At 34.1% G+C, this 19,051-nt stretch overlaps 1 protein-coding gene across 5 annotated transcripts in view; it reads right to left on the bottom strand.

Annotated features, from left to right (window-relative positions):
• The window catches only part of NEDD4L (NEDD4 like E3 ubiquitin protein ligase), a 448,524-nt gene that overhangs the window by 313,726 nt on the left and 115,747 nt on the right, over positions 1-19,051 (bottom strand). For all 5 annotated transcript variants that reach the window (XM_074207342.1, XM_074207347.1, XM_074207343.1 and 2 more), the window contains exon 2: positions 7,458-7,531. In XM_074207342.1, the coding sequence (XP_074063443.1) occupies positions 7,458-7,531 (74 nt within the window). The remainder of the gene's footprint in view (positions 1-7,457; positions 7,532-19,051) is intronic.

The raw sequence follows: 19,051 nt of genomic DNA on the forward strand, positions 1-19,051 counted from the left end.
ACCTAAAAATTTTAATTGAAAAATTGAGATATTTTCCCAGTTCCTTCTGAAAGTATCCAGTTCATCATTTCTTATGGTAAATAATATTTCCTCTCATTTAAATACCACAATTTGTTTTGTCATTATTTAAGGGGAGGAAACCCAGTTAGAATACAATTTAGGTCTACCAAGAAATAAAATAACAGAATTTCTAGAGTACTTTAAGGTTTGCAGAGCAGTATATGTAATTTATCTCCACAATTTGATCTCCACAACAATTCTGTGGCATATTTTCATTTTACAGATGATAAAAACAGATGCTGAGATAGGTTAAATAACATGCTTAGAGGTAAATAGTAAACTACATCCTCAAAATTTGAACACAGGTCTTCCTGACTCCAAGTCCAGTTACTTTTAGGGGAAAAAAATCGATTTCTCCAAATAGATCAATTTATTTTATATAGCTCTGGGTAATGATTTTTCAATGGGAGAAATAGCTTCTATTCTATATTGCTATGGACTGGAAGATCATGTTTATTACAACTATATCTAAAATAAAAATAAATGAAATTTTAAGTAGCTAAATTGGCAAAGGGCATGGGTCTTGCATGTCAAAGATAAGGAACTATTTTTGTTTGCTCAGAGGTCTTAAAGTCTGAAAAAGCTGAAAACTCGGATAGTGCTAGCCTCTTGTTTTATAAATGAGGAAATGAAGATTGTACAATGTCTGTAACTTCACCAAAGCAACTGAGCCACTTGCCTACTTTCATATGGCTGAAGTTAATAAATAACCTTCAGATAAGTATTTGTACATTATACTATACTTTTGAGGTAGGAGTAGGAGGGAAATAGTGGGAAGGTGAAAAGTTTTTAAAAAACATAAGAGACACATACATCCTCTGCTGTTTATAAACCTACAACCCCACTAGGGAGAAAGAACACATGTATACAGAAACCACCTAAATTTTTAGTTTAGTAAAAAGACATACACTGAATCAAACTTGACTCTTAACAGGTTTCTTTAATTTGGGTATTACCTTAAGCTCTAGCTCTCAACTACATAAATAAATGGATCCTTGGGTTCAAATGATCTCTGTGGTCCCTTTTAACAGTAAGGCCTATGACCCTATGAAAAAAAGCATGGTAAACAGTCTAAGTACCATGGGAAAAAATGTAATACCATTAAATGTAAATGTATTGATTTTAAGATATGTCTTTCTTCCTCATCTGATCTAACAGGAATATAGGCAGAGGTAAAGACATCATTTGATCTAACCCTTTCATTTTACTTGCAGGAAAACTGAGTAACAGGGAAGTTAAATGATTTGTCCAAGGTTCACATAGGAAATAGAATCATATAAAAAAATTAGAACTTAGGCCCCCAAATTCTTTAGGGTAAATCTTCAAAACTAACCTATTGATTAAGTTCATTTTTGAACTAACACCAGCATTTTGTATACTCTTCTCTCCAAGTTTTGAATGACAGTATGTTACACTAAAAACAAAGACACTCAATAGCTGTCTGATTTTGAGAAAGTCACCTAATTTCTTAATGCTTCAGTATCATCATTTGTGAGATGTTGGGACTTTAAGGTCCTTTTCATCTCTAAAACTATGATCCCAAAAGCCTATTTAGTATTTTTAATTTGTGAAAGAGAAACTTTGAAAGAGTCATCTATGACTATTTGATTCTGTTATTTCATTATTGTCTACCTTTCTTCTTTTCCCCAAATTTACTATTAAACATTCCCTCCAGTTAAAATTAAAGGTAAAACTCTTCAGAAAAGGTCAGGTAAGGGATCTGGGCAATTATTTGAATAGTGTAGAAATCTTCATTGTAATCACTCAGTGTTAAAGAGGGAAACCTGGGTTATTAATTATGTACAATGACATATAGAGAAACTCAATGATTTATCCAGATTCAAACACCAAAAGGCTATACCACCCTATCATCTCACCAGAATTTGCCTTCAGATCCTAGGCAGTAATCCTTTGATTTACTACTATAGGAAGTTTCTTATCTGAGGGAGAAACTGGCTTAGTTTCAACATCTCTTTCATTACTAACTTCTTTTCATTTTAACTGATCACATGATTTCTGGTGGATTAACTTTAAGTACCAATAAACTCACTGCCAGCCTATCTGTCTGATTTATGACACCATCTCACAACCCTTCCTGGGTCCAGTCCTTGAGTATCTGTCTGTCCCATCCCAGCTTCTCATCCCTCTTCCTGTGATCTCTGCCCATAAATGCCCAAACTTAACACTTTAAGACCATCTGTTCATATATAATATGGCAACTTGGTATTGTCTGTAATAGAATTATTTATCAAAGCACTGAGGCTTTCTCCACTAACCATGCAGCCAAACATGAAAGCTAACTTGCACAAGTTCACAAATTTTGGGAGGAAAAATAATGAGTTTTGTTTTCTGACATGTTGAGTTGAAGCTATCTGCAAGATGTCCAGGATGATGTGCCCAAGAGGCAGGAGGAGCTGTGAGATTAGAGGTCTAGAGATAGACTAAAGCTGGACAATGGGTTCACAAGATCCCATGTTCTTTATCTGTTTCTGATCTGGAATTCTTATATGCTCTTCCTACCTAACTACACAAGAATATCCCATTATATTCATATACCACAATTTGTTCAACTATTCCCCAATTGATGGGCATTCACCTCAATTTCCAAGTCTTTGCCTTAAAAAATAACAGCTATAAATATTTTTTGTAAAGGTAAATCCCTTTCCCTTTCTTTTAAGATATCTTTGGGATACTGACCTAGAAGTGGTTTTGATATCAAAGAATATATAAAGCTTGATTGTCCTCTGGACTCAATTCCAAATTGCTCTCCAAAACAGTCGAATCAATTCACAACTTCACCAATAGTGTGTTCATGCCCCAATTCCTACTTATCAGTCTTGATCTTACCCTTCTTCCAAAAGTTTCAATAATTCTTAATATGAGTCAAACCAAGAGAAGATGACACCAGGCTTGAGGAAAGGAAAATGAATTTCTCTGAATGAATCTGCATGTGTCACTGGGTATAGTGTACATACAAAAAGATTCTATAGTTATATGGGGGGGGGGGGGCTAGGTGGCACAGTGGATAGAGCACCGGCCTTGGAGTCAGAAGTATCTGGGTTCAAATCCGACCTTAAACACATAATAATTACCTAGGCCGTGTGGCCTTGGGCAAGCCACTTAACCCCATTGCCTTGAAAAAAAAATCAAAATAAAAAAATATATAGTTATATAGGTAATTAATCCATTTTTCAAAAATTGACAGATATCTTTCATTATATGGAACAGATCTGTTCCACTGAGACAGGAAATAACACAATTAATAGAGAACTGGTCTTGTACTCTATGTAAAGATTTGGGTTCAAGTCCTGCCTCTTCAACATATTGACTTTGTGATCATGGAGGAATCATTGAGTCTCATTCAATATGCCAAGATTACCAATTAGCATCAATGGAGACAAGATTCTATATAGGGAATTCTCCAAAGTTAATGGACTCATAGATCTGTACCCTCACCAAAAAATGTTGCATTATAGTTAACCACACAATATACTTATGCCAAATGACTTCAATTTCTTTAGATTACCATTACAAAATCAGAGATGCATACTTACAGGGAAATGCCATCTACCTTCTCCTGCAGTGATACCCCCTTCCTCATTAAAAGATTATACTTTTAAGTGGATGACTCTTGTAGATGTTTCATAAATAATGGATGAATAAATTCCTAGCATGATATACAGACAACAATAATAGTATGTCTTATCCAGGAATCCAAGATCAAAAGAGATTTTATTTTTGCTTAACTTTAAAACTTTAGAATAAAAAAGTCAAAATAAATCTGTCCATTATTCATGCCTACTTCAATCCCCATATTTATATTATTTATCAAAGCACTGAGTCTATCTCCACTAACCATAGAGCCAAACATGAAAGTTAACTTTCACAAGTTCACAAATTTTGGGAGGACAATTAATGAGTTTTGCCAACAGTTGAACAATGATACCTAGTAGGATAAAATCAGGGGTTAATCAAACAAGAGTATGTAACAGAGTAGGACAAACATAACATAAAATTTAATCAAAGGTTTTTTCCCATAAAAATATTCTTCTCTAATAATATGAAATCACAGAAAGTTCAATCTTTAAGATAAGTTGATCCTAATACTTTCTTTTTAGAAAGGAGGAATCATTCAGAGAAATTAGGCTAAGATTGCAAAGGGACCCGAGAGGTCATCTAGTTCAACTTCTTCATTTTATAAATGAGGAAACTAAAAATTATTAAGTATCTGGTTCAATATTAAATAGGAAGTAAATCCAAGTCAAACCAACTCAAGGCTTCACATTGCAAATTTAACATGGTTTCCACTGTACCACGATGCCTTCCAAAAGTTATTGATCTGTTCTAGGGAGGATTGAGTCAACAATCATGATATCCTTAGTATCAAATACTAACCAAATGACTTGATCAAGATAAAAACACATGTCTTTGCATTTTACTTTCTATTCATAAATAATTTGTTATCTCAATTAGAGATTAATTTCTAAGAAAAAGGCAATCTAATTATGATCAATTACTCTCTCTCCTCTTGACTTGCTAATTATACTAATTACAAATTCTTACAATCTCTCTCTCTCTCTACATATATATATATATATATATATATATATTTTTATGGAGATGAGCTTTTATCTCTCTCACAAACACAAACCACATGAGGCTATTCTGATGTTCAGTTCTTGTATGATGCTTTATCTTTATGAGCTTCACCACCCTGTTCTCCAAAATGTGGAAACCACAGATCCAGAAATTTCTGATTGACTGTGGAATGTATAAGATTTTTTCACCTATATATTGGATAATGGTATAAAATTTTATTATATTATTATTATTATTATGCACTATTCTCTTTTCTTCTCCCTCTACTCTATTTCACTTCATGAATTTATCAGCTCTTATGGTTTAAACTATTATTTTCTATTATATCATTATATTATTATTCAACTATTATCATCATCATCATCATCATTATCATCATCATATAGATGATTCTCAGATTTATTTGTCCACCTTTAGCCAATCTCTTCCTCCCAAAATCCTTCCTTCTTGCTGACTTCTCTAGTATTAGGAAAGGTGTTGCCAACCTCCCAGTCAAAATCTATAAGTCTCCTCTCTATCATTTCTTTCATCCACTACATCCAATCACTTGTCAGGTCATATTGTTTGTTTGCTGTTTCTTTCTTTCTTTTTTTGGTAGAGACTAATTAATATATTGTTTGGCAGGACCAATATATCTCAAATTACTGCAATACTTTTTTTATGGTTGATCTCTGAAGTTTCTATGACCTCTTCATATAGTATGTATAGTTTTGCTTTTTTTAAAATCCTGTAACAGAGCATCCTTCTTCATTTGAGACACAAAAAGTGAATCAATATCATTGTCTATAGAAAATATACAGTGAACCTAGTTGTGTGGCCTTGGGCAAGCCACTTAACCCCGTTTGCCTTGCAAAAACCTAAAAAAAAATATACAGTGATATATACATTTATACATAACTATATAAAGAAGTTAAAACAGTTGTCTGACCATCAAGAATACAGGAAGGAGTAATATCAAATGAAGCGGTAATAATTAGTTGGGAACAGGCTACGAAGGGCTTCAAAAGTCACGAGTTTTATTTTATCTTTGAAGATGATGATGAGGATGATGGTGTTGAAAATAGCTAGTTTAGTATTTGAGATTTGTAAAGTACTTTGTAAATACTATCTCATTTTAGCATCACAACAACCCTGGGAGATAGATGCAGTTATTCCCATTTAACAGACACAGAAACTGAGGCAAATAGGGCATAAGCCATTTGCCCAGATAAACACAGCTACTAAGTGTCTGACACAGGATTTTAAATTAGGTTATCCTGACACCAGGTCCCATGTTCAAAAGACAGATGAATGAGGAGAGGAATTAGATGATCAGATATGTAGTTAAAGAAAATTAATTTGACAATTCTAAAAGACTTGTGATAGAAAATACTATGCACATCCACAGAAAGAACTGTGGAATCTGAATGTAAACCAAAGCATACTATTTTTACTTTTTAAAATTTGTTTCTTGTTTTTTTCATTCTTTCTTATGGTTTTTCCCTCTTATTCTGATTCTCCTTTCATAGCATGACTAATACAGAAATATGTGTAACATGATTGTGCATATATAACCTATTTTAGATTGCTTGCTACCTTGGGGAGGGAGAAAATTTTACAAATTGAATGGTGAAAACTATTTTTACATGAAATTGGAAAAAATAAATAACTATATAAATGAAAAAGAAATGACTTTGGCAGCAGTGCATAGGATGCTGGGGATGTAGGGAGTCCAGCAGTTATAATTAATAGAGCTTCAGGGTTCTAGTGCTTGGATGTAGATTTGGAATCTTAATTGATATGAACAAGGATAAGAAAAGAGAAAAGATATGATAAAATCAAAATTTCAGTAAGATTGGGGCAGCTAGGTGGCACAGTGAATAGAGCACTGGCCCTGGAGTCAGGAGAACCTGGATTCAAATCTGACCTCAGAGACTTAATAATTACCTATCTGTGTGACCTGGAGCAAGTCACTTAACCCCACTGCCTTGCAAAAAACAAACAAAAAAAATTTTTTAAAGAAGATTAACCTGGCAATGTTTCATTTAATAGAACATCAAATGCTCTTCATTCAAAAAACTTTAATTGATACCCATTTCCTCTATTACATCAAATTAAAACTTTTCCTGATTATTCGAAGTCTTCTACAGTAACTTGAACAAGTTAATATAAACTTGCTAGTTAAATTAGATTAACTTCTCCATCTCTTCATCTAATTTTTTTTTCAGAAATGGATCATCCCTAAGGTTTCTTCAAAGTTTTTAAAAAAGATAAAATACTATGTTCTATGAAAACTGGTTAGATCTAATGCAAATCAGACCCAATTATTTTTTACCTTTAGTTTAGCTTATTTAATCCACTAGATTAAAAGACACATACTAATTATGCAGATCTATTCAATAAAAAGCAGATGAATATTACAAGTCATACTCCCTACTCCTCCTTCAAAATTCTTTTAGGAAAACTTCTGGCAAAATAAACTAAAATAACAATAGCTCCAAACATATTTTACTTCAAATACTTCTAACATCAAACATAATTCTTTTTCATAATGGCAACATTTTCACATTAATAAGAAACATGTATAACAGCCATATTCCTGTTGGCATTCCCCCAAGTCAGAGCCCCAAACACTCACAAACACCATTTAAAAGGTACAGCTGCAGGAAGCTCAGTTGTACTTCACTACACCGCAAACTATGGAACTTTTCAGAAGCACTTCACAAGTAAAGAGAAAATATAACTTCTCCCCCTCCCTTGTCTCTTCTTTTGACTTTGGTTTTTCCGTGCTTTTTTGAATGATTAAAAATAGCACATACCTTGCTCCAAAGATGTCTTTCTTAGCAAGATCAATACCAGAAACAACTTTCACTCTGAGGATTCGTGATTCTCCCTGTTTAGGGGAAAAAGAACAAGAGAAACAATGTCTTAACTTTAAAAACTAATGCAGACAAACGATCTTCAGTGAAGAGATAACCCAGCCCATCACACTACCTGACATGAATTCAATCTTGGACCCAGGGGAAACTGCTGTGACAAATTGACAAGTGAGGCTTTCCCTTACCTGTGACTATTATAATTCTAGAAAGTCTAGGACTCTTAAGAGTCATCAGTATTATGCATACATTTAACTCAAGCTGCCTCATTAGTACCAGAGAAATTAAGTTACAGATATGCTCTTAAGTTTTTAAATAAAAACATAAATTGCCCTTTTTGGATCTCACTTCAATTCATCAGTGATCAAAGCCTCATTTATTTTTTAATCTAATATATTTTCTTCCAATTACATGCAAAAACATTTTTCTTACTTTTTTCTCCTTACAGTTTTGAGTTCCAAATTTTAACAACCTTTCCTTCCCTCCAATTCCTCCCAACTCACTAAAAGAGGCCAAGTAATCAGATATAGATTTATGCAATCATGTAAAATATTTCCTTTTTAGTCATTTTGTACAAGACTTGAATAAAAGAAAAAAATGAAAAAAAAAGTGAAAAATTAGATAAATCCAACACTCATTTAACAACCCCCCCCCATGAAGGTCACATTTCATATATATGAAATAGCCCAGGTCACAGACCTTGAAAACTTTTTCAACAATGAATCTACTTTACCAGAAAACCTGAAAATGCCATAAGATGTCATTACTAAAGATAACATCATCATCCCCAAGAAGAATCTATCTCTGTCTCCACAATCCCTAGCCCATCATGTCCCAAGGAAACATCAATCTAGCCCATATAATCCCCCTGTATTTAGTTAGGATACCAGAATAACAAACTGAATTGAAATAAGATATCATATTATACAAAAATTTAAAAGAAAAAGAAAACAAAATGCTATCTAATCTTTTTTTAGAGATATGTTTCTATTATGATTTTTATTGAGTCTAAAATGGCTTTAGTATATTGTAATGAATGAATCCAAGTAATATCAATGGATTATAGATATAAATCCATAAGGGATATCCTATATAAGTAAAACTTCCTTATTTTAGAAATCTGGAACCTGACTATAGTAGTTAAATGACTTGCCACATCCTAAAGCCAAGGGCTCCCACAAAATCCAAGCCATCACCAGAGTCCTGTTTCCTATGATAACAATTCTGGAAAAGGGAGTGAGAAAATGCCTTTGTACAATATTCCCCTCACTAGAATCAACATAATGGGCAAGTCACACCAGCATTCATTTAAAATCATGATGTTCTTCAGTTATGAAGGACAAAAATCCATCAAAAGGTAACAAAGGTTTTGAAAATGTCAAAGACAAGATTTGAACTCAGATATATATTTCTTATATGAACTCTTTGTCTCTTCCATCAAAAAGCAAGTTTATTGATAATAGGGATTGCTTCATTCTTTATGCTTGTATCCCTAACACCTAGCATAGTAACTAATACTCTCTGATTGACTGACTGATGCTCTTACTCCAAACTCCTGATCTAAGAGGTGCGTGTCCAGTAATGGGCTGGTCATGGAACAAGAGAATAAGAAATCTCAAAAGTTATACCATAAAATAAAAGAATTTCTCCTATCAGTTAGCTATCTTGTGAAGGAATTACAGGAGGACACAGATATGAGTCAATAAGATAAAAAGGGATGTATGGGCTTCCACCACTTTTTAGTTATCCTCCCCAAGTTACTAAATTATTTTATACCACAATATTTTTCTGTCTGTGAGTGTGCATGTATATACTTTGTATTTAGTTATGTAACTGTACATTGAAAAGTTCCAGTTGTAAATATTTTAATTAATTAAATTTAATTTAATTAATGCTTTTTCAATTTTGGTTCCAAGTTCTCTCCCTCCCACTACTCCCTCCGCTAATCACTGAAAAGGCAAGCAATGGATACCAAATATACATTAAAATCTTGCCAAACATAGGGGTGGTTAGTTGGTGCAGTGGTTAGAGCACCAGCTTTGGAGTCAGGTAGGACTACCTGAGTTCAAATCGAGCCTCAGACACTTAATAATTACCTAGCTGTGTGGCCTTGGGTGAAGTACAGTACCAGTGTTTGTGAAATTCCTGTATGGAATGGGGTCCCAACATCCTCTGGGCCCTAAGGAATTCCTTAGAAATATAAATTTGGCCAGGTGCCTTGGGGTCTGAAAATGATAAGTACTCAAGTACTTGACCTGGGGATCCAGGATATACCATAAAACTGTTTGAAGAATTACAAAGCATACTCATCAGCCTAATTATCTTGCTGTATCTGTTAAATTCCAGGACTGCCTCCCCCTTCCCCAGGTGTGGCTAGAACAATATGATAGTAAATTCCTCCAACCTGTGGGAAGCTCATGAATATGTGACTTCCCCCATCTCAGGAAATATGTTCAAACAAAGACCCCATATTTACATATGATAAGATGATCTTTGCTTCTGTATCCTGCCTGCTCTCAGTATCCCCCCCAAAACACTATAAAAACCCTATCCCCTGAACACTCAGGTACTGTCTGATTTGGGTATTCCATCCCAGGAATAAAAATCTCCACACTTATCAAACTCTGGTCTCCTCCCTCTTTGGGTTCAACAGGGCAAGCCACTTAACCCCATTGCCTTGCAAAAACCTAAAAAAAAATCATGCCAGTCATAACTCCAAATCAGCCAGGATGCAAAAATTTAAAAAAAAAGCAAGAAAAATAAAATTTTTAAAAATTATGCATCAACTCCATCACTTCTCCTTTGGAAATTATCAGCATTTTTTTCATCATAAGTCCTTTGGAATTATCTTGAATCATTTTATAGATCAAAGAAGCTAACCCTTTCATGGCTGATCATCATTACAATATTGCCATTGCTATATGCAATGTTCTCCTGGTTCTATTTACTTCACTTTGTATTTATTTATATAGTTCTTCCATGGTTTTCTACTGAAACCATCCTGCTCATCATTTCTTATAGAACAACAGTATTACATTGCAATCATCGACAACAACTTGTTCAACCACTTCCAATTGATGACCAACTGCTTGATTTCTAATTCTTTATCACAACAAAAAGAGCTGATATAAATTTTTTCTAGATATAGGTCCTTTTCCTTTTTCTTTGATTACTTTGATATAAAAATCAAGTACTGACATAGGTAGGTTAAAGAGTTTGCAGTTTTTTGCCCTCTGAATATAGATCCAAAGTGTTCTCCAGAATAGGTAGATTTGGAGGCTGCTAAGTGGCACAGTGAATAGAGCAGTGGTCCTGAAGTCAAGAGGATCTGAGTTCAAATCTGCCCTCAGATACTTGATACTAAGAAGCTGTGTGATCTTGGGCAAGTCACTTAACCCCATTGTGTCATTAAAAAAAACACCAAAGAACAGAATAAATGTACTAATTCACAATTCCACCAAAATTGCATTAATGACCCAGTTTTTCCACATTCCACCAGTAGTTGTCATTTCCCTTTTTCTATTATGTTAGTCTTTTAAATATGAGGTGGTACCTCAGAATTGTTTAAATTTGTATTTCTCTAATCAATAGTGATTTACAGAATTTTTCCAAATATAGATAGATAAATAGATACATACATACATACATACATAGTTTGATTTTTTTCTTCTTCTGAAAAACTGTTTATTCACATCCTTCAACCATTCATCCTTTCAGGTATGACTTATTTTTAGAAATGATTTAATTCCCTAGGTATTTGAGAAATGAGGCCTTTATCAGAGACACTTGCTATAAAATCCCCCCACTCCCCTCCACCTGTTTCCTGATTTCCCTTTAATGTTTGACAGCATTGGTTTTATTTATGAAAAAAATGTTATATTTAATGTAATCAAATCTATACATTTTATTTGACAAAACTTTATTTCTTATTTGTTCATAAAGTCTTCAATTATTAATAGAAAAGTCAAGTAAAATTGTCCATGTTCTCCTAATTTTCTTATATCATGCTTTATGTATTTTGACCTTATTTTGGCATGCAGTGTGAGGTGTTGGGCTATAGCTAGTTTCTGTCCAACTGCTTTACAATTTTCCCAGTGATTTTTGTCAATTAGTGAACTTTTGTCCCAAAAGCTTGAATCTTTGAGTTTATCAAATACTAAATTACTCTCATCATTTACTACTGTATACAAGGCACCTAGACTATTCCACTATACCATTAAATTTCTTATCCAGTTCTAGATTTTTTTGATGATTATTGCCATAATGTAATCTAAAATGAAGTACGCAGGCAGCTAGGTGGTGCAGTAGATGGAGCACACCAAGCCCTGGAGTCAGGAGTACCTGAGATCAAATCTGGCCTCATCCACTTAATAATTACCTAGCTGTATGACCTTGGGCAAGCCACTTAACCCCATAGCCTTGCAAAAACTAAAAACTAAAATACAATAAAATGGAATGTGGCTAAGCTGCCTTCCTTCACATTTTTTCATTGATATTCTTGACCCTTTATTCAAATTAATTATGTTACTTATTTCTAGCAAAATAAAATGACTCTTTGGTAGTTTGATCATTCTGGCACAGAATAAGCAAATTAACTTAGGTATGCGCTCTTTCAAAGTAGGGACGTTTCATTTTTGTCTTTATATTCCCAGCACTTAGTACAGTTTATGGCATATAATAAGCATTTAATATTTTTTAAATTGAATTTAATATAAATCTTCACTTAGAGTCTGACAATAGTCTAGTTAAAATCCTCTGATGCTTATAACTGACACAATAAATTTGGGACCTGGGGTGTTCTAATCCCTCAGTTTATTTTTATTTTCATTATATGCAGGTATTTTCTCATGTAATATTTTGGGTTATTCTCCAGAGAGGGGAAAAGAAAGGAAACATAGTTAGATATCTCTCCATGGGGGTGGCTAGGTGGCACAGTGGATAGAGGACCGGCCCTGGAGTCAGAGGAGTACCTGAGTTCAAATCCAGACTTAGACACTTAAAGTTACCCAGCTGTGTGGCCTTGGGCAAGCCACTTAACCCCATTTGCCTTGCAAAAACCTAAAAACCAAACAAATAAAAAAAGAAAAAACGCTAAAAAAAAATCTCTCCATGAATAAGAAACTAAATACAATTTATTCATACACCATGAACTGGAGTATATTGGTCTTATCTTGATTTCCTGAAAGTAAAAAAGTTAAAGATAAGGAATGACCCTCATACTGTAATGAAGCACGTTACAAGATGTGTGACTATCATAACAATTTATCAGATATAGACCCAAGCTGAATTTCTGTACTTTCTGAAGCATTTTATTACTTTCATAAAATCATTGCATGACATTTTAGTCCCTGGTTGTGACTTCATAAGAACTAAATATTTAACTAAGGTGGCTCAGGTGATTAAATCATTTCTCACTCAAGGGCTGCATTTTATATATATTGGCTTGTTCAAGGATAGAAAATATTGGCTTGGTCTGTTTTATGTTTTTCTGCTTCTCAGTCCATTTTTTTATTTTCAAATTCTTCATCAGAAGACTTAAGAATAGGGGCCGCTAGGTGGTGCAGTGGATAAAACACTGGCCCTGGAGTCAGGAGTACCTGGGTTCAAATCCGGTCTCAGACACTTAATTACCTAGCTGTGTGGCCTTGGGCAAGCCACTTAACCCCATTTGCCTTGCAAAAAAAAAAAAAGACTTAAGAATAAATAACACTAAAGTACAGGAAGTCTCCATTCAAGTACATTATCATATTTCAAAAGTTTCTTTCTTATTGGTTGTTTGGACATCAGAACATTTTGCCCCTATAAATACAATTATGAAATTATTTTAAAATAATTTAATTTATTTTAAAAATAAAATAAACACAATTATTAGTCCCAGTCCAAAAATTAATCCCCAAATAATTACAATTATTAGTTCATGGTCCTAAAATCAACTTAGTCTACTGTGAAACTGAAATAACTTCTTCAAAAAGTGCATTCCAAGTCCTTTCACTTCTCTGGGTCACAATTTTCTCATTTGTAAAATAGGGATTTGAAGTAGATGATGGAGAAGAGTTCTTAAAACTGTCAAATACTGTTTCTAATTCAGAATTCTACTTATCAGGAATGTGACTGTCACCATGTTTTGCTCTTTCCTCCTATCCTTGGGACTCTCCTGATAAAAAAGATTGAACTACTCTTCATCACTACCAGCTGCAGTAGACTACCAGTAGCAAGAAAACATGGGAGACTATATTGGCAGAGAAGCCTGTTCTTATTCCCTTATGGTGCTAAGCAAGTCTTTCCTGTGAATGGGTGTCACTGTGTTAACTGTGTTAACCATTTCCCAACCTCATATTCACATTTTACTCTCTATATTCTAAAGTCTATATTACAAGCTAAAACCTACAAAATATTTGCACAGTCAAGTATACAATATTTTCAATGCTTAACTGAAGTTAACTAAAGAGATGATGTTGTTGTATAGACCACTGAATCACCTATATTGCATATACAATCCTTGTACTTGCCCTAAAAACCTTTAAATTTCTTTCCAGTCAACTCTTTAGACTACCCCTTTTTCATGTCTCCTTCCTTTTTTCAATCAACTAATACAACTAATAGTTGTCACTCTATGCCCACTTCTTCCTCTCTTGGCACTGTTTCCTCTGCCTTTCACTAAGTCCCTTCTCTAGACTAAACCTCTAAATTGCCTGTTGTTCTATCCTACTCCTAATCCATTTCATCCTCACCTCCCTTGCTCTCTCACTCAATGATAATTAATACCCATATAATGTAGTCTCCACCTACATTTTTTACCTCTCTATTCATATTTTTTCCTCTCAGTTTCTTTTTTGGTCCAGCCCTCAACCCAATGACTATTAATGCTTTTGCCTTCCACTCTCTTCTCCACTTGGAGATAAAACAAGCATTTATTGATTATTCTGAACCAGGTACTGTGCTAAGCAATTTATAAATATTACCTCATAAAATTATCCCCATTTTATAGGTGAGGAAATTGCAAAATAAAGATAAATAGCTGGCTCTCTATTAAGTGTTTAAAGTCAAATTTGTACTCAAGTCATCCTAGTTTCAGGTCCAGTTATTTTTTTGATTGTACTAACCAACTTCATATAATCCTTCCTTCTTTCCTTCCCTCCCCATCTTTCTCCTCTTTTCCCCCCACTATCCTTTTTCCTCCATTATCTTCAAGCCCCATCAATTCTCATTCACTGAATTCAGGCACAGAGAATTTCAAGTCCCTATCATATATTTTCTAGAAATACAAAAGTAAAACATTTTATATTGATTTTAATAACAGCAACAAAAGCTCCATAATACTACAGCTAATTTTCCCCTTTATGAGTCAACCAGACCACCCTGGAGTTCAACAATTCAACAAATATTGATTAAATAGATGCTTACTAAGCATCTATTACTAAGCTTACTATCTACTAAGTGGGAATGGGATAATATAATAATAATAAGGGAGATAAGAAGATGGTGATCTGAGATAATCCATTCTTTTCCCTTATATTCTGACTTTAGTGAAATATACTAACATTATTAGTATCTGAGGGAGCACAGTTTAGAAGGTTTAGGGTCAAAAAGATTGATTTCAAATTATACCTTTGGGGAGCAGCTAGGTGGCACAGGGGATAGAGCACCAGCCCTGGAGTCAGGAGGACTTGAGTTCAAATGTGACCTTAGACACTTAATTATTACCTAGCTGTGACCTTGGGCAAGCTACTTAACCCCATTGCCTTGCAAAAACCTAAAAAAAAATAATAAATTATACCTTTGACACTCTCTAAGGTATGTGAACATGGATAAATTTCTTAAACTCTATGTATCTCCTGAAATGCCCAAGGAATCATTGATATAGGTATAGATCTGTTTCAAATTTTGCTGATAGAGGAAAATTTTAGAGGCTTCCCTAGCTGGGGGGAGAAAATCACAGATGCTTTTAGTATTAACATCTATCCTAAATGTATGAAAAAGAATTAACATGAGAATTACATAACTAAGGTTTCTTGAAAGTCTTTGATAGGATAATAGGGCAACTAGGTGGCATAATGGATTATAGGATGGGCCTTGGAGTCAAGAGGATGGGAGTTCAAAACCAGATTCAGACACTTGACTCTTATTAGCTGTGTGACCTTGGGCAAGTCACTTAACCCTGATTGTCCCACATCTAGGATCTTCTCCAGTTGCCTTTATTCATATCTGACCACTCCTCTCTGGAGGAGAAAGTGAGTCTGGTGACTTTGCTCAGCACCCTCTCACTCAAATACAATTCATATGCTTATCATGACATCACCTCTCTGATATCATGGTCTTCTTCAAGAATGAAGAACAAACATTATATCATATCTGCAGCTTTCTATAGCCATGTTCCCCATTATCTTGTTCTTTTAGTCTACCCATAAAAAGAAATTGACAAACAGAAGACAGACAAATCCAACTTGATATAAGTAGTACAGAATATTGTCAATATTTAAAGTCCTTCCCAACCTCACTTCAATCTATCTTATCAGCCTAATTATGTTTTACTGGCCTTCATGACCCTGGTGAAAGGAGAGTTGAGAAAAGGAGGGGCAGCTTCAATGAGCAGAAAGGCATCTTTACAATGTATATAATATGATGAAGGACATTCTGCTATCTCTAGACACTCAGGAATTGCCATTGCCTGTTGCCCCCTAAGGACTACTAGACCTTTCTATTTAGCATATGGCTGAACTCTCTCATATACATACATACATACATACATACATATATATATATATATATATATATATATATATATATATATATATACACACACACACACACACACACCACACACACACACATATATATTCCATTAGTTGGAATGTGATCTTTTTTAAACCAGTGATTATTTGTGGTCCCAATGCCCAATAGTGCTTGGTGTAGCTAGCACTTAATAATTTATCCCTGTTCCATTTGTTCCACAATTCTCATTACACTGGGTCTACCTTTAGAACAATGCATAAAGGGAGAAGGCAAAGACAAAAAAATAAAAAGGAAAGACACTAGAATTCTAAAGAAGACTCCTAAAATTCTCAAAAGGAATTTTGAAAAGAAAGTTAGAGTAGGGTACAGATTTTGTCCTTTTGAAACTACTGATTTTCTTCCTTGTTTGAATATTCATGAGTTTACTACAGCATTGTTTGTAATATATGATGTACTTTCTTCCTAAATTTCATTTTTATGATACTTGAGCACAGAGTATATAACTGATATTATTTTTTAGTGTATGTCTTTTTAATGTGTATTTTTAATCTATATTTTTCTTTTCAAGAGATTACATTTTAGGGGTATGATTTATGCTTCCCTCAAGGGGAAGAGATAGGGTGGTAGGCACAAAGGAAAACATGCTGGATTTGAGGTATTGTTCGCTAGACCACCCACTCTATTTCCAATAAGGTCCCTGAAGCCATTATCCAGGACAGCAATCCCTCTAAAAAAATGAATTTGCAATGTTAGGTCCCATCACCATAAACTACAACTGAGTCCCCAAACAAAAGAAACAGCAGATGATAAGCTCTTTATTCAATTTAGTCTTCAAAGCTATCATTCAGGGAAATTGTGGAAATGAAATACAGTAATTGTCTCTAAAAGTGCTTAAGCCACCACCTTCTCAGCAGACATAGCTATTGAACAATCAGAAAACAATATCTTGCAACCAAAGTCTTAGAGACTTTCAAATGTTTCTCCAGATATGGTTTTAGCAATGGTATTGATATTAAAGAAGATGTGTTTACCATTTGCTTTGCTACTTAATCCTAATGACCATCAGGCCTTTCCATTTGACTGATCCTCCTCCAATTAGACTGTGACCTCCTCTGGAGAGAAAGAAGTAACTTTCAATCTCCATGCATCTCTGGTAGCAAAGTGCTTTGCATGTAAGTGTTTAATAATTTTTAAAATTATTCATTAATTCAATCTGTGTGGTTTTATAGCAAGTCACTTAACACTTTGGGGCCTTATCTGTAAAATAAGAAGACTGGCACCTAAGGTCCTTTCCAGGTCTAAATCTACAACACTATAGTCTTTATATTCAAATTATCCTCTTATCTTTAAGGTTGTAACAATATGTTTATTGATGTGATATTTATAAGAAAGAACTGACCCAGAAAAGGAACAGTCATTCAGCAAACAATTGTTTATTGAATGCCATTATCTTTATTGACCAAAGCATTATGCCACATGCTAAGAGGAAAAAGATTTATTAAGGCACAAACCCTGCCTTCAAAAGGTAATGCAAGTTCAGACTCAAATTCTGCTACTTGCTAAGTATTAGTGAGCACTTGGGCAATTCTTTAACTTGTCCATGGCTTAATTTTCTTATCTGTTAAAAGGAAAAGTGGATGAACCAGACAATCTTTAAGATTTCTGACATTTTTATAAAACTATATTTAAAAACAAAAACAACAACTTTATCATGTTTCTACAAATTAGGAAAAAAAAGTTTCTTTAACTTTAGAGTTTGTAACCAATTGATAAGCAGATAAAGCTAAGGCCAGAGGACAGGCCACTAGAAGCTTACAGGTTATTTAGATCTGTCCCAATTTCCTGAATCATCTTTTAAATGTACAAGGGGCACTTTCAATTTAAATGGATCTTGGTGGCAAATCATCTTTTTTTCCCCAATAATGAAAATCTATTTTATAGAAGATAAAAGTCACTATTAAAAAAGAACCTAATTTATTCGATAATTATTTGATCTGACATTCAAGGGTCACCACTCTATGACTTCTGGCTACCTGAACAACACTGTCCTACCACTACTCACTAGCAAAAGTAGAACTCTCTAACCAAATCAATTCTATTATTATTATTATTAATAATAATAATATTAATATTATTATTGCAAAATGTTAGTTTCATTTCCTCATCTTTAAGTCTCTACTTCTGTTGGTCTATTTTTGAATTGCTGTTCAGTCATTTGAGTCACGTGTAACTCTTCATGATCCCATTTGGGGAATTCTTGGCAAACAGTGCAGTGGTTTACTATTACCTTCTTTAGCTCAGGAACTGAGGCCATCAAAGTGAAGTGACTTGTCCAGGATCACATGGCTAACAAAGGTCTGAAGCCAGATTTGAACATAGGTAGATAAGTCTTCCTCACTGCAAGTCTGATATTCCAGCTCCAGTCTAAAAGACTTTGCCCACTTAGAAGCACTTATTATAGCACTCCCTGTCTTGCATTTAAGAATTCACAGGAATTCATTCAGACATGTATCAAGTACCTAGGATGTACAATACACTGTTCTAAGCATTGCATGGAAAATACAAAAATCCTCATAACCTGGTCCCTTCCTTTTTTTTAAGACTTCCTATAATTTATGCTTTATCATGTATGTTATTCCTTTTCACTGTCTCTGATATCTAGCCTTCTCTCCATTCCTCATCTCCCCCTCTTATGTTCCCTCAAGATTCAATTTACTTCTCCATGCTTAAGACAGTGTTATATATATACAAAAGGTAATAATATATGCAAATAAGATTTCATTTAAGTTTTTAAAAATAATAAA

The sequence above is a fragment of the Macrotis lagotis genome, chromosome X (assembly GCF_037893015.1).
Source record: "Macrotis lagotis isolate mMagLag1 chromosome X, bilby.v1.9.chrom.fasta, whole genome shotgun sequence".
NCBI lineage: Eukaryota > Metazoa > Chordata > Mammalia > Peramelemorphia > Peramelidae > Macrotis > Macrotis lagotis.